This window comes from Octodon degus, unplaced genomic scaffold, assembly GCF_000260255.1.
Source record: "Octodon degus isolate 3935 unplaced genomic scaffold, OctDeg1.0 scaffold00136, whole genome shotgun sequence".
Classification (NCBI taxonomy): domain Eukaryota; kingdom Metazoa; phylum Chordata; class Mammalia; order Rodentia; family Octodontidae; genus Octodon; species Octodon degus.
Genome location: NW_004524712.1, coordinates 7,029,787 through 7,044,833, shown reverse-complemented (window position 1 = coordinate 7,044,833; position 15,047 = coordinate 7,029,787). Strand labels below are relative to the sequence as shown.

At 44.0% G+C, this 15,047-nt stretch overlaps 1 protein-coding gene across 1 annotated transcript in view; it reads left to right on the top strand.

Moving 5' to 3' along the window:
* Prdm10 (PR/SET domain 10) overlaps positions 1 to 15,047 on the top strand; it is a 110,506-nt gene that overhangs the window by 55,167 nt on the left and 40,292 nt on the right. The window contains exons 5-7 of the mRNA XM_023701517.1: positions 5,806 to 6,007; positions 7,642 to 7,883; positions 9,794 to 9,997. Of these exons, the coding sequence (XP_023557285.1) occupies positions 5,806 to 6,007; positions 7,642 to 7,883; positions 9,794 to 9,997 (648 nt within the window). The remainder of the gene's footprint in view (positions 1 to 5,805; positions 6,008 to 7,641; positions 7,884 to 9,793; positions 9,998 to 15,047) is intronic.

Genomic DNA, 15,047 nt, shown 5'->3' with positions numbered 1-15,047 from the left:
GTAGGCGTGGCTCCCGCGTGTAGGGTACCCGGTGGCATATGCGTGGCTCCCTCGCGTAGGGTACCCAGTGGCGTAGGCGTGGCTCCCGCGTGTAGGGTACCTGGTGGCGTAGGCGTGGCTCCCGTGCGTAGTTTGCAGGGAAGAAAGTTAATGTTCTATCAGAGACTTATCAGCTGCAGTGTGAAATAGTCATGATTCTCTGAGATTATTAAATAATCAGTCAGATGCAATATGTGACCTATGTTTGGATTAAATTAATAAAAACAAAACCAAATGTAAAAAAAAATATGAAACATGGGCTGGTGAGATGGCTCAGTGGTCTAAAGCACCTACTTAGAACAAGCTTAGCAAAGCACAGGGGCCGCGGTTCAATCCCCAGCACCACATGCCAGCCAGCCCCGCCCCCTGGTGGGCTGAGCTGGACACACACACACACACACACACACAAATAAATAAATAAATAATATGAAACAATTGGTGAAATTGTAGCTCTGTCTGGATATTTGATTGCAATAAGGAATGGATTACTTTTAAATGCAGTAATATATAAAATATAGAAGTCACTTTAGCATATATATTGTACTTTTTATTTTATTTTATTTTTTTAAATGTATTTGGTACAGGGTCTCACTACACAGCTTGGACTTGTAGTGTACCTCCTGTTTTCAGTTTCCCCAGCACTGGGATTACAGGTGTGTGCCACCATACTAGTACTCTGTCACCAGCTCAGAGAGCCCAGGGGTGGGGCCAGCGCGGCATGAGTGCCAGGGATCGAACCCCCAGTCTCTGTGCTTGCCTAAGCAGGCACTTAGTGCACTGAGCTATCTTGCTGGCCCTGTGTTGTACTGTTGGTAGGCTAAAATGTGTAACATCTAGGAATTGCTTTAAAGTAATCCAGTGAAGGAGAAAAAGGGTGGGGGATTAGTTGAAGTGAGACAATTGGTAATTGTTGAAGCTGAGAGGTAAGCACATAAGGTTTATTACACTATTTTCTTTTTCTGTATTTGAAATCTGTCCTTATAAACTTGGAAGCTATTTTTCTATGAATTTCTAAATTGCGTTTTTGGATACTGAAAAAATTTATAGTCCCACCAACAATATATGTGAATCCTCATTTCCACACACGCTTACTACATTAACTATATTATTTGCATTCTTTTCAAATTTTGCCCATCTGATAGGGGAAGTGATATTCTTGTTGTTTTAATGATTAAGGCATAGTTTTAATTATAGGTCTCCTCTCCATTTGCACTTCAAAGTGTTCTTCTTCTCCAATCTCCGGAAATAATCTGCTTTCATGTTTTGTACGTCAGGAAAGTTGTGCTCACGTAGCTCTGTGAACCTGGCATTACCGGACGATGTAACAACTGCCTTGGTGTTCTTATTTTCATTTTCTTCTTGTATTGGTGCTGAGGCTTGAACCCAGGGCCCTGCGTGTGTTACACGCACACTCCGTCAGTGAGTGCGACCTCAAGGTCCAGTGTCTTCTTTGTTGCAATTTCCTTTCAAGCAGCACGGCTTTCCTTTCTGGCTGTCACACCTCAGCGGTTGTCAATTTATTCAGTGACCTGGATACATTCTGGATAGAAAGTTGAGTGAGGTTTTAACATAGATGATGGTTGTATTTTTTTCTTTTCACCTTAGAGGTTTCTATTTTCAGTTGTTTTTAGTGATGACTTAGTCCGTTTGCAGGCTTTTTTAATGTATGTATTCCCTCATCCTTAAGAAAGGCTCCATACGCAGAGTCCAAGCCTCCTGTGTGTTTCTGAAAATGAGCATGTGCGATTCCTCACACACTGAGAAGGGAATATGCTGTGCTGATAATTGGTCTCAGTAGGAAGCAAGAAGCGTTCTGTCATGTTTGCGGCTGTCCAGTGGCGTTTCATATTTTTTTCTCAGATAATTATGTCCCAAAATGCATTGTGTAGTTCAGAAGTAATTACAGGGTAACATGAAGTGGGAAGGGAAGTAGACCATCAGTTTAACAAATTCTTTTTCTTTTTACTGTGCTTAATCATATATGACAAAACATATGGGCTAAAATAATTTTGTTTCTTATTCTTTTGCTCTAAGTAAAATAGTCCCCCATTACCTACCACCCTCTGCCTGGCTATACCTTAGGAGCTTTTGTGTATGTTAGCTTGTTTGACTTGGTACTCAAGGAGAGGGGGTTGTTCCCTCTCTGCCTGCCCTCCTTGAATAGACCAAATTCTGTAGGGATCTTGGTGATCTGGTGGAAAAAACCGGGCAGAGGCAGTTTTAGTTTTGTGTCTCCACGTAGAAGCTATGTGGTAGCACCTAGCCTCCAAAGAATTCCAACAGCACTCAGTAAGTGTCAGCTGATTATGAGTTAGGTAGCAGAGTCGCAAAGCATCCTACTGTGTGTGCAGTCTGGTTTACGCTATCTGAAAGTAAGTAATTCTTACCTAGAAGTGACTATCACCACCCCCTGTTTCTTCCTTTTTGCCAATTTGTGTGATTCTGATATGCATTCAGCCCTGCTTTGGGGTTAGTACTTAAAGTCAGTGTGAAAGCATGCGAGTCTTTTGCTCTGACAGTCTTTCAGGAGCGTTCCAGCGCGGGGAGCCCGCGGAGGCTATGGGCACTGTTTTGATGTCAGCGTTCTCAGCGGTGGCAAGAAGCCAGCAGCAACCTGGCTGAACCACCGTACTTCTAATAGCATCAGTTGGGGAAAAATACATCATCATAGCTTCACTAGAATAACTCTTGAGTTGCTGAATTCATTCTTTGAGGTTGACTCTACAGAGATAAAAAATTTATGAGGAGCAGAGGTGCATGTATACTTTGGTTTGTTCAGTGTGATAACATTCATCACTAATGTTGGTATAAAATTTAAGTGGTTCTGAATAAAGAACAGTGTAGTAACCCGTGCGAGAGCCTGAGTGGGAATGAAGTCATTTTGCCTCCTAGGCTATGGTGAGGGGGCCAGAGCCACTGTATTGCTGGAAGTCCTCTGGTCTTCTCCTTGTAGGGTCATCACCTGCACTAGGCATTTTATTCTGTTTTTATTGAACATAGCTTCTCCCTGAATCTTATCCTCTCATGCAGAATTTCTCAAAGGCTCTGGGTTAGAGTGGTAAAATGTCGTGCAGAAGCCTGGGCATCTGGCTTACATGACTAGAACATGTGCGTGCAGGCTGACTATAGTGAGCCGGGAATTCAGGGCCAGCCTGGGACATGGAACGAGGCCTTATTGCTTAGCTTTAAAAAATTAAAAATAATATAAGTAGCACATATGCCTGCTCTTTGCGGTAGCTGATTTTACATGCCCTTTGTAGCCTGAGCTTTTTAAATGTTGGGTGGTGGTCTTAAATGGCTGTAGCAGGTCAGGCTGTGTGGGCACACAGATTATTTCCTTTTAGAGGTTGGGAATGGCTTAGATTTTGATGTGTAACAGAAAACAGATGTTTCTGTGTACAACAGCAGGGAATCCTTTTAGATGAAGGATCCCTCTAGATGCTTGAAGGGATTGGTGTCGTCTCCCAAAGGGCCAAGTATATTTCTACAAACTCTTCTTTGATGAACACCTACTGCATGCACAGCAGTCTCATCTTTTGATGTTGTAGAGGAAATATGTAATGTCACCTCAGGGCTTAGAGAATTTATGAGAGTACTAATAGTCTATCATCAATACTGAACATTTACTAAATTTCTCATGAACATCTTGTTGCATTTAATCTTCACAACAACCAATGCAGTATGTACTTATGAATCATCTCATAGATAAAGAAACTAAGGTTCAGAGATTGGTAACCAGGTGTTTATCCTAAATCTGCCTGACTCTAGAGCCCAGGGCCTGCTCACTAGGTACAGGTGGAGAGGCAAGGTGGAGACATGCTCATGGACAGAGCTGATGGTGGTTGGTGATGGACATAGAGCTATGGGGGTGGAGGCTAACGTGGAAGATCAGAATCGAGATTCTAAGCAAGGGGCTGAGGAGATAGGTTAGGGGCACAGCAACCGGCAAGTGCAAGGTCCTCATTTTGATTCCTGGTACCAAGAAAAAAAAAAAAAAAGGGAAGAGAGAACTCAGAAGAAGATTCTAAGTGATCTCAGCAGACCAATAGAGCAGATTCAAGTAATCAAATGAAATTTTTTAGAGATGGATACAAAAAACCCCTCATTTAAGTAAAAATAGTTCAGTCCCATGGGGAAGGTAGCTTAGTAGTGCTCTGTGGGGGAAGAAAGGTCTCGGTGATTGCAGTCATCTGTGAAGCCACGTCAGGGTCGCAGTAGAGAGGTGGCCGTTACAGGCACTAACATGCTCTGATGTTGTAGTCGTAAAATCTGGAATCATCGAGGAATAGATGAAGACAAGACAGTTAGGGAGATGGAAGTTCATCCATATAAGAACGATCAAGTGAATTTAGGACTTTTGGTGCTCAAATATTTGACTCATGTGGCAGAGGGTTTAGACTTTTCTATTTTAAGTCCAGACAAAAGTCACAAGCTTCAACCAGTGCATGAAGACATGCACAGGGGAGGTGGACTCCAAGAACTGGGGTGAGATTGTTTCAGAATGATTTGGGCTGCCTGGAAAGGAAAGGAGGGGGCAAGAGGGGGTAGGGAGGCACAGTGGCAGCAGATGTGACCCGCTGGGATGGAGGAGACTGTGAGAGAAGAGCATCCTGGGAGTGGAAAGAGCCTATGGGAAAGGAGATAAGGGGAGTGGCGTGCTTAGACACCTGCTAGATTTGTTACATGGAAAGCTGCAGGCTTGATCGTGACCTCTGGGTAACTGGGCAGCACAGACAGGAGGCATCGGGAGTAGCAGAGGACGCATAACATTCACATTAGAAGCAGGAGAACTTTTGTGAGGATCTTTCTGCCCATAAGATAACATTAATCAGAATGTCACTTGAATTTTGTCCTATTTGTAAGAGACTGACTTCAGTATGAAGAAGTCATTAGGCACATTTCTTTTTCCTAAACTTCAGCTTCTATGAAGTATATGAAAGTAGAGCTGTTATCTATGAAATTGTGTCAGCTGCATGGGGTACTGTGTGTTCAGTTTTAAACGTGAAGTAGGGCTGGGATTGTAGCTCAGTGGTAAAGCACTTCCTTAGCGTGCGTAAGACCCTGGGTTCGATCCCAGCACCACGTTGGCACAGACGGAAGGTGAAGTGGCCGAGGTGTTGATCATATGTGCTGATAGTCCCAGTTACCTGGGAGGCTAAGGCATGAGGTTTACTTCAATCCAGGAGTTTGGTACTAGCCTGTGCAGTGTAGTGAATCCCTCTCTTAAAAAAGAAAAAAAGTTATTTAAGCGAGAAACACACAGCTGGGATCTGGAGGCTGCGTTCCACATCTACCCAGGAGGCAGTCAGTACCGACTGACTGCGTGCGCTAAGTCTCCAGGAGGCAGGGCAGGCCTCTAGCAGGTGTAAGTGGTTTGCAGGAGCAAGGAGAGGGCCCTGGCTTCCCCTGGTGAAAGGGCGGGGTCAGAAGCTCAGTCAGGGGCTCATGTGACTTAAAGGAGACTTAAAGGAGAGAGACCTGGGCTTTTTTAGTCTGCTCAGATAAGCACTGGGGAAGAGGAGGAGAGAAGTTTAAAAGCTCTGCACATCAGACATCCAAAATTAAGTCAGTCTCATCTTTATAGCCTATGCAGAAACTGTTTTCCCCGGGGTCTTGCAGGGCGGTGTCAGGGAGAGTACAGTCTACACAGCCTTGTCCTCGCTGCAGGTACCTGCGTCTACCTGCATGTACCTGCAAATACCTGAGCACTGTCTGCTCGTTTTATGCCTAAGCTTCTGCCCACGCCCCATCCTTGTGCTTAACCAGGTGTTGCCTTCCATCGAGAGCGTGGATGGTTCCGACCCTCTCGCAACTCTGCAGAACCCCATAGCCAGACTGGAGGCAAAAGAGGAAGAGGAAGAGGAAGAGGATACTGAGGAGGAGGAGGAGGAGGAAGAAGATGGTGAAGACACAGACCTAGACGACTGGGAGCCAGACCCGCCCCGGCCCTTTGACCCTCATGATTTGTGTAAGTGCAGGCGCCGGGCTCTTTCTCATGAGCCTGTGTCACATGCACTGAGTCCTTCCCACATCCCACGCACAGCGACCCGCATGCACTCTGCCTCTGTCATCCCACCATCCTGGGAGGGAGACCGTGACCCAGGTGTTTGCTTTCTGGTCTTACTAATGAGAAAAATGAAGTCCAGGAGGTGGTTAGTCTGCCTGCTGGGGCCATGTTGGGATGATTGGGGTTTCAGGTATCTGATCCTGGTCTTTGTTTTAAAAAGACTGCTACTGTGTGTTGGTCCAGGCAGGGACTATTTAGCTCTAATGACTTTGCTTTGCTGCCTCCTTTGTTTCATAAAACCTTTTAGAAATGCTTATCATGTCCCTCCCTGGCTTAACACACCACGCTCCTTAATGTATTTAATGGCTTCTGTGGTCTTAGCAGGTGGGACACTCCCAAGGTCCTACAAGCATGACAAGAGCCTAAATTCTGGCTCAGAATATGTGGCTGCACAGCTGTGCCTTGGTCATCCACAACACCCACTGCCCTGCCTGCGCACAGTCCAGCTTCCACCTACCAGATCCTTATTCTTTCCCTGGACCCTCACGCTCCTGTGCAAAGCGCTTGCTTCATTCCTTTGAGTGACTGAGGCTGGTCAGCACTCCTGCTGTTTCTCCTGGGCCTTCCAAGGGGTGCTTCTAAAACCACCCTGCATGGGACCAGCAGTCCCCTCCCATCTAGTCTTTGTCCAGCAGAGAATTTCCTCTTAGTTTTTCCTGGAGGTCAGAAATTTTCAAGCCAACTCCTAAGTAAAATGCACAGAAAGCCACTTTATTTCATAAATATTAATACAGAGTCATTCTCTGAGGGTTCTAGAAACTGAAAATACTGTGTCTGACCCATGTCACCACTTAGCCAGGGGGTGCAATGGGTGAGCACGAGGCCCCTGGCCCTCCGCCTTCCCTGCTGCGTGGGTTTGCCTTCCTATTGCAACAGGAAGCAAATGTGGCAGGCTTGGTGAAGTTGAATTCTCCTAGAGTGAGCTAAAAATGCATGACCTGGCAAGGTGGGGCCGATTGTGGGGTCCAAGTGAATGGAGGGGATGCTGACTTTGGGCATTTTAGCATGATCAGGCAGTCTGCATTGAAATTGCATGCTGTGTGGTACTTTCCCTGCTTCAGTTATATACGCTCTTAATGAGATTTCGCTAACTTTGCCCTTTGAGGAAATTGATTGGTATTGTCAAGGTTTTCTTTTTCCCCCAAGTAGCTTTATTGAAATAATTTGGTATCATTAGACTTTGCAGTATCTGGCTGAAGAATCTCTTTTTTTTTCCTTTCCCCAAGTGTTATAATTGATTTGTAAGTTTAACAGCCACTGTTTGAATTACTATCCATCAGAGACGTAAGTCACAGCCTGCACATTAGTTTCAGTCGGCATAAGCAACTTCTGCCTGCTTTTGGAGGGAAATGACAGCACTTTTATGGCTGGTGTCTGAAAGCTAATGCAATGAAGTGGGTAGTGCTCTTGTGAAATGTAATTGAGTTCTGGCCTGGAGCCTTAGTTCTGGGAATTTCTCAAATCAGAACTTTTTACCTGAGAGCAAATCCTGTTGAGGAACTGGACTCTCCTTCAAGGCTTTCTTTCTTTTTCAGGGTGCGAGGAGTGCAATAACGCGCATTCTTCCGTGTGTCCGAAGCACGGCCCCTTGCATCCCATCCCCAACCGGCCTGTGCTCACTCGGGCCCGAGCCAGTCTGCCCCTGGTCCTCTACATAGACAGGTTCCTTGGCGGGGTGTTCTCCAAGAGGCGCATTCCCAAGCGTACCCAGTTCGGTCCTGTGGAGGGGCCGCTCGTCAGAGGGTCTGAGCTGAAAGACTGTTACATTCATCTGAAGGTAATTTCTGCTTTCTCCTCCACTCTTCAACAGCGTGTTTCCAAGGGCGCTCATTTTTCTTTAAATGTATTTCGTACAAGGTCTCACTGTGCAGCTTGGACTTGTAGTGATCCTCCTGTTTTCAGCCTCTCCAGACTGGGATTACAGGTGTATGCCACCATACCTGGTCTCAGTGGCTGGCTCAGCGCACCTGGGCGCAGGGCTGGCATGGCCTGTGGTGTTAGGGATTGAACCCTGGTTCCTGCACTTGACTAAGCAGACACTTAGTCCACCACGCTATCTCACCAGAGCTTTATTTTTCTCCTTAACCTCTTATTTCTACTTCATAACACTTGTTGGTATTTTTCTTTTTATGGTTAATCTATTTCAAAGAAACTTTTTTTTTTGGTCCCTAATAAAATGGAGAATGTCAATGAGAAGAAAGATTTGTACTAATACGTTTGGACAGGATATTCTGTCTGCATCTTGTACTACAGATAACCACTAAAAAGATAACAATGTACAATGTATTAGTTATTGAAACTGCCCTATTAATCAGTTTTGAAACTGTCTCATTGCTATTTGTTTCTCAATAAAATAAAATAAAAAATTAAAAAAGGAAAAAAAAATGGAGAATGTAATCTCAGCCCCTGAAGGCATCATGTGAATAATTCTAACAGGTGTAGTCTTAGGGGTAGGCAGTGTGCTGGAGCCACTATAATCAAATGCCAGACCAGGAAGCTTCAGCCGGAGTGTGGAGGCCGAGGCTCAAGACAAGGTGTGAGCGGCGCTGGTTCCTCCCGAGGCCTCTCCTGGGCTTGCTGAGGGCTGTGTTTCAGCAGTCTTTCCCCTGTGCATTCTGGTGTCTGTTCTGATCTCCTCTCCTTATTGGACCACGCACTGGGCCAGGTCCCACCCTAATGATGTGGCGTTAACTGAGTGACCTCACGGAAGGCCTGTTTCCACACATAAGCACATCTTGAGGTCTGAGGGTTGTAGGACTCCCAAAGGAATCGGGAGCTGAGAGCAACACAGCAAAGGCATCGGCAGTCTTTGTCTTTTTTGTGTTTAAAATTAATTGGGAATTTAAAGAAAACTACATGGATATATGCATCTACTGTGTGCCAGTAATCTTTGTAAAAAAGCCACTTTTCAATTTTGGAACAGCTTTTTACTGCTGATTTTTTTTTTTTTTTTTTAATTAAAGACCCATGCCTGGCCAGCACAAGGGCCTGAGTTCAATCCCCAGTTCTGCCAAAAATAAATAAATAAATAAATAAATAAATAAATGAGCCATTCACTGAAGTGGCTTTATTTTGATCTCCATTCTTCACATTTGCTCCTTTTGCTTCTGTCCAACTCTCCTTGCTATCTGTTGTCTGAGCAGCCATCCTGGAGAGCTAGGAACAGATACTAGGAGAGGATGAATAGTTAGGATGTATTTTTTTTGAGAAATTAGCTGCTGCCATGGGGGGGGGTTTCTTTGGTGAGTATACAAGCTCTCGAAGCCAGAACATCATACTGTATAGAGAAATACATATCCTTGTGCTGCATATTATAAATGAATACAGTTGAATTTCCAAAGCAGGCAAGTTGTAATGAACTGGAGAGCATTGTGCTTGCATTTCTTGGCTTATTTATAGCGTTTGTTTTGGTATTTCTTATGTGAAATGTTAACTAACACCATGCAATAGATTTTGAACTTGTAGGTTTTGTCAGGTAGTTCTCCAGGTGACGGTTTAGGGAGTAAAATTTCCTTTTAGCTTTGACAAATCCTAGTTCTAGCATCTTTCTAGAGATGAAGGGAAGGTCCGGGATATATGGCTGGTTTAGGGAGCACTGTCCCCTGCCTGAGCGCATCTCCTAGGGGAGGGCTTGGGTTGTTCACTTCTGTGGTTTGGTGTAGCACTTTGCCTCCTCTCCGGTTGCAGGTGTCTCTCGAGAAAGGGGACAGGAAAGACAGGGATCTACACGAGGACCTGTGGTTTGAGCTGTCCGACGAGAGCCTCTGCAACTGGATGATGTTCGTGCGCCCCGCCCAGAACCACCTGGAGCAGAACCTGGTGGCTTACCAGTACGGCCACCACGTGTACTACACGACCATAAAGAACGTGGAGCCGAAGCAGGAGCTGAAGGTACAGCGCGGCGTCCCGGCAGCGCCTCGCCGGGGGGCTTTTCCTCAAGTCGAGTCTCACAAAAACTGTTCTTTCTTGACAATTTACTGCCTCCCTAAGTAGCTGTAGCCTTTCCTTGGGGAATTAGTGTGAGATAACAGTATCCCTGCAGCTCAAGTCCCATATTTAAAATGGCATCTTACTTACTGACTTAGAGCCTACGCACACCTCCCATACAGTTGGAATTATCTCCAGATTATTATTATTGGTGGAACCGGGGATTGAACTCAGGCCTTGCGCTTGCCAGGCAAGCGCTTATTCTACTGAGCCATCTCCCCAGCCCCTATCTCCAGATTATGTATAATATCTAATATCATTTAAATGATAGAATAATTGCTACTAGATTGTTGAGGGAATAGTGACAGGGAAAGCATATTCTGTACTAACACAGTTTTTTCCCTTAACTAATTTTGATCTATGGGTGGTGGAGCCTGTGGTGTGGATAGCTGAGGGTGCTGTGTACTGTGCACAGATAGTATTATTATTTAGTATTATTTAGTGATCCCTAAATAAAGTGGAGTCAAGGATCTGTGCAAAAAACCAGGCGTGGTGGTGCGTGCCCGTAACCCTGACTGCCGGGGCAGCTGAAGCGGGAGGGCTGCACGTCCAACCCAGCCTGGGCAACTTAGTGGCATGGTAAAGCTCTGTCTCAAAATGAAAAATAAGAAAAGGGCTAGGGAAAGAATCCTGTAAATAAAACAGAATAAAGAAGAGATGGTGACTAAGGGCTTGTATTCAAGTATAGTGTACCTGTCACTCAAGTTACTTGGGGTGCTATTGCAGCAGAATTGCATGTTTGAGGCCAGTCTCAAACCTGACCTTCAGAGCCAGACATGGTGGTGCATGTTTATCAGCACAGCACTCAGGAGGCTGAGGACAGGAATTGTTGTGAGTTCAAGACCAGCCTGGGCGGGCCTGGGGAGATAGCTCAGTAGAATAAGCGCTTGCCTGGCAAGCGCAAGGCCTGAGTTCAGTCCCTGGTACTGGAAAAAAAAAAAAAAAAAAAAAAGGCCAGCCTGGGTTTCAAGGCCATCCTGAACTACATAGTGAGACCTTGTCTCAACAAAACAAAAACTTGCAGCCTTGACTCTTTGAGATGCTGTCTCAAAATTAACACATAAAAAGAACTGGGGATGTTGTGTAGCATTTCTTGGATTCATTCCCCAGTCCTGTAAAAGAAAATAAAAACAAAAGATCCAAAAAACCACCATACCAAGCAAACAAAAACTGTGGCGGTACAGGAGGGCATTAGGTCCAGCTATAAGGAAGTAATTATTTTGTGGAATGGAGTGATTATGGATGGTGTCACTTAATATAATGATATACTAGAGCAGAATTTAGTTGTGAACGGATTTAGAAAGATGGAATTCACATATATAGGCAAGACTCCTTTTCTTTATTTGATTACTTCATTTTATTCAATTCATTTTACACACTGACTTTAGATTCTAGAAATATATTTTTGGAGTAATTGCTAGAATTTCTCTAGATATTAGCCTTGATGACATTAAAAAATCTACTAGGGCCAGTGAGGTAGCTCAGCAGACTAAGCGCTTGCTTAGGCAAGTGGAGGGCTCAGGGTTGGGTCCCTGGCTCCACAGGCTGTGCCAGCCTCACCCCCTAGGCATGTTGCACCCGCTGTGGAGTCCAGGTGTGGTGGCACACGCCTGTAATCCCAGCACTTGGGAGGCTGAAAACAGGAGCATCACCACGAGTCTGATCTGTGTAGCGAGACCTTGCAAACTCTGTACTAAATACAAAAAACAAGCAAGCAAACAAACAAAAAACTCCCTGCTATTATTCTAAAAAAAGCCCACTCCATGTCTTTGTAATTTTGGGTGTTGAACTCAGGGTCTTTTACACGTTAGCCAAGTACTCTGTCACTGGGCTGTATCCCCAGCCCAACATCCCTGCTCCTTTTTGAAAAAGCTTATACACATTAGACACAAGCTCTAAAGAAGAAGTCAGAATACTCATTAGAATCAGTATACAAATGTGGCATTGTAGGCTTCCTTGGTGATAAATTATGAATGATGCTTCCTTTTTAGGGGAAAGCCCAAGTCCTGAATTTTATTCAAAATCTACAAAGCCTCTGTCTTCAAAACTTTGAGTTTGAAACTGTGTAAACACTGAAGAAAGTACACACCATCTATCCCAGTACCCCCTTTTTTTTTTTTTTTGACGTGTTGGAGATCAGCCCTAGTCTTGTGCATACTAAACATGTGCCATACCCCTGAGCTACACCCTACAATATATATATTTTTCTGTATATTTAGTCCAGGGTCTACGGGGTCTCACTACACAGATCAGACTCGTGGTGATCCTCCTGTTTTCAGCCTCCCACGCACTGGGATTACAGGCCTGCGCCTTGTGTGCTTCCACACCCAGTCTCAGTCACAGTCTCAGCATGCCCTATGGACCGGGCGGCACTGCAGGCTGGGGATGGAACCCGGCTTGCCTAAGCAGGCGCTTTAGTCTGCTGAGCTCTCTGCTGGTTCTCCACAGTGCATTTTGATAACACTTTTTGCTTTTTGTAGTTGTTGTTTTTGGAGATAGGGTCTTGCTGTGTAGTTCAGGTTGGCCTTGGACTCACACCAATCCTCTTGCCTCAGCCTCCCAAGTAGAAGAAAAACTTTTTAAAAGTCAATAGTTTTCACTGATATTTCCATATGTTTATTGTTGCATATGAAATTTGTGGTTTGATTATGTCGGCCTGCCCTTGTCACCTTTCCCCTTTGCTTTTCCCCTTAGGCCCCTTCCCTTTCCCACATAGTCCCTTTCTTTCCTACTTTCTGTTTTTCTTCCCAGTTCGTATTCTGCATACGTGTTTGTAGTCCTTCACAATTACATTCCTTAAGGGAGCTGGTGCATGTGTGTAATAGATCTTAATCCTTTTTTCATCCTCTTCTCCCTCTCTCCCCACTTCTGGTAGCTCTTGGTGCTGTTCTCGTTTGCAAAACAGCTGCCTCCTCATTTCCTATCATCTGTCTTTTATTTTGCTCTTTATTTATACAGCAACACAGTTCACAATAGCTGAATCTTGGAAGCAGCTGATAAGTCTGTCCACAGATAAATGAATGAAGAAAATGCAGTATTTATACACAGTGGAGTAGTACTCTGCCATAAGAAGAGTAAACCCAAATAGTCCCTTGAAGTGAATATTTCTTAGCTCTACAGAGATTATTTTCTCTCTTTCTGTTGTTCTGGGTGTTGAACCAAGGACCTCAGTCATGTTAAGCACATGCTCTTCCAGAAATGAAATTGCCAGTCCTGTTTTCTCTTTTAAAGCACTGAGTAGAACTGTAGTAGTAAAGCTAGACAAAAGAACTAAATAAAAACATAATAGTTCAGTGTAGCACACAACCAAAGGATGGAGAAAATATTTGTAATGCAAGCACATGAGTTATATACATCCTATCTCATTGCACTCAAAAGCATCAATGAACAAATACCAGGAATAGATTTTATTTAGAGGAGAAAACAAATAGTAAGGATTTCTTTTTTTTTTTTAAGTGGCTCAAAATGTGTAAGAGCTGGGAGTATAGCTCCATGAGAGAGCACTTGCCTAGCATGTGTGAGACTCTGGATTTGATCCCCGTGCTGCAAACAAAACCCCCAAAATATTAAAAATAGGGCTGGAGAGATGGCTCAGTGGTCTAAAGCACCTACTTGGAACAAGCTTGGCAAAGCACAGGGACCGCGGTTCAATCCTCCAGCACCACATGCCAGCCAGCTGCACCCCCTGGTGGGCTGAGCTGGCCACACACACACACACAATAAATGTTAAAAAAAAATATTAAAAATAATTATGAGTTATTAATATAAATTAGGAAAAATGGATAAATGGATACGGTATGATGAATGTGAGAATTTTATGAGCTTGAGACATCGATTACAGAATTGGTTTATTTTGTCAAATATCTCAGTTGTACAGCAGAAATGTTCTTGGCCTTGTTAGTCAAACCCTTGAAAAAGTTAGTCTAAGGATATTTTATAGACAGAGTATTAGAACTTGGCGAAACCCTATTTTGCTGACTCTAGAGCACTGAAAACTTTAAGATACACCATTATTTCTCACACCATTAACAAAAAAATACTTTTTTAAAAAATCTTTTATTTTAGTTTTTATGATTTATTTATTTATTTTGCAGTACCAGGAGTTGAACTAAGGACCTTGTGTTTGCCAGGCAGGCACTTATTCTACCGAGCCATCTCCCAGGCACCCCCCCAAAATTTTATTTTTTTATTATCATTTATTTTTTTGTGTGTGTTTTTTCTTTTGTGGTACTGGGGATTGAACTCAGGACCCTGTGCTTGTCAGGCAGGTGCTTACTCTATTGAGCTATCTCCCCAGCAGGCCCGAAAAAAATACTTTGAAAAAAATCAACACAAGTGGTTATTTTATGGTCATTGAGGGAGCTCTTCTAGATTTAGAAATATCTTAAAAATCATGTTAACCTCGTGGCCACATGGAGAAGTCCACTTGGGCAGAATGCATCGTGAAGCGCTACTGCTTAGTGCGCACTGAACCTTTTTCTCCCCCCGTCACCGCTCACTACCATCCTGGACATGTGCGTATCCCTGACACTGTCCTGTGTGCCACCCTTCCCCACAGGGCTGGGGATTAAACCTGCATTTGTTACGTGCTGGGCATGTGTTCTGCCACTGAGCCACACCAGTACCCATAACATTTTCTAAGTGTGCTGCTGTTGTCCCTGGGATGTTGTCCCAAGCCACTGATAATCTTTTTGCATGTATATATGGTTCTAAGGATATTTTTTATTTTTACTTCTATTTTGCAGTACTAGAATCGAACCCAGGGCCTCATGCAAGCTAGGCAAGCATCTGCCATTGAACTGCACAGTTCCTAACCCTTTTTTTTTTTTCCTAATTTTTATGCTTTTTATTTATTTTTTTTACATCATTTTTTTTTTAATTTTATTTATTTATGTGTGTGTGTGTGTGTGTGTGTGGCCAGCTCAGCCCACCAGGGGGCGGGGCTGGCTGGCAT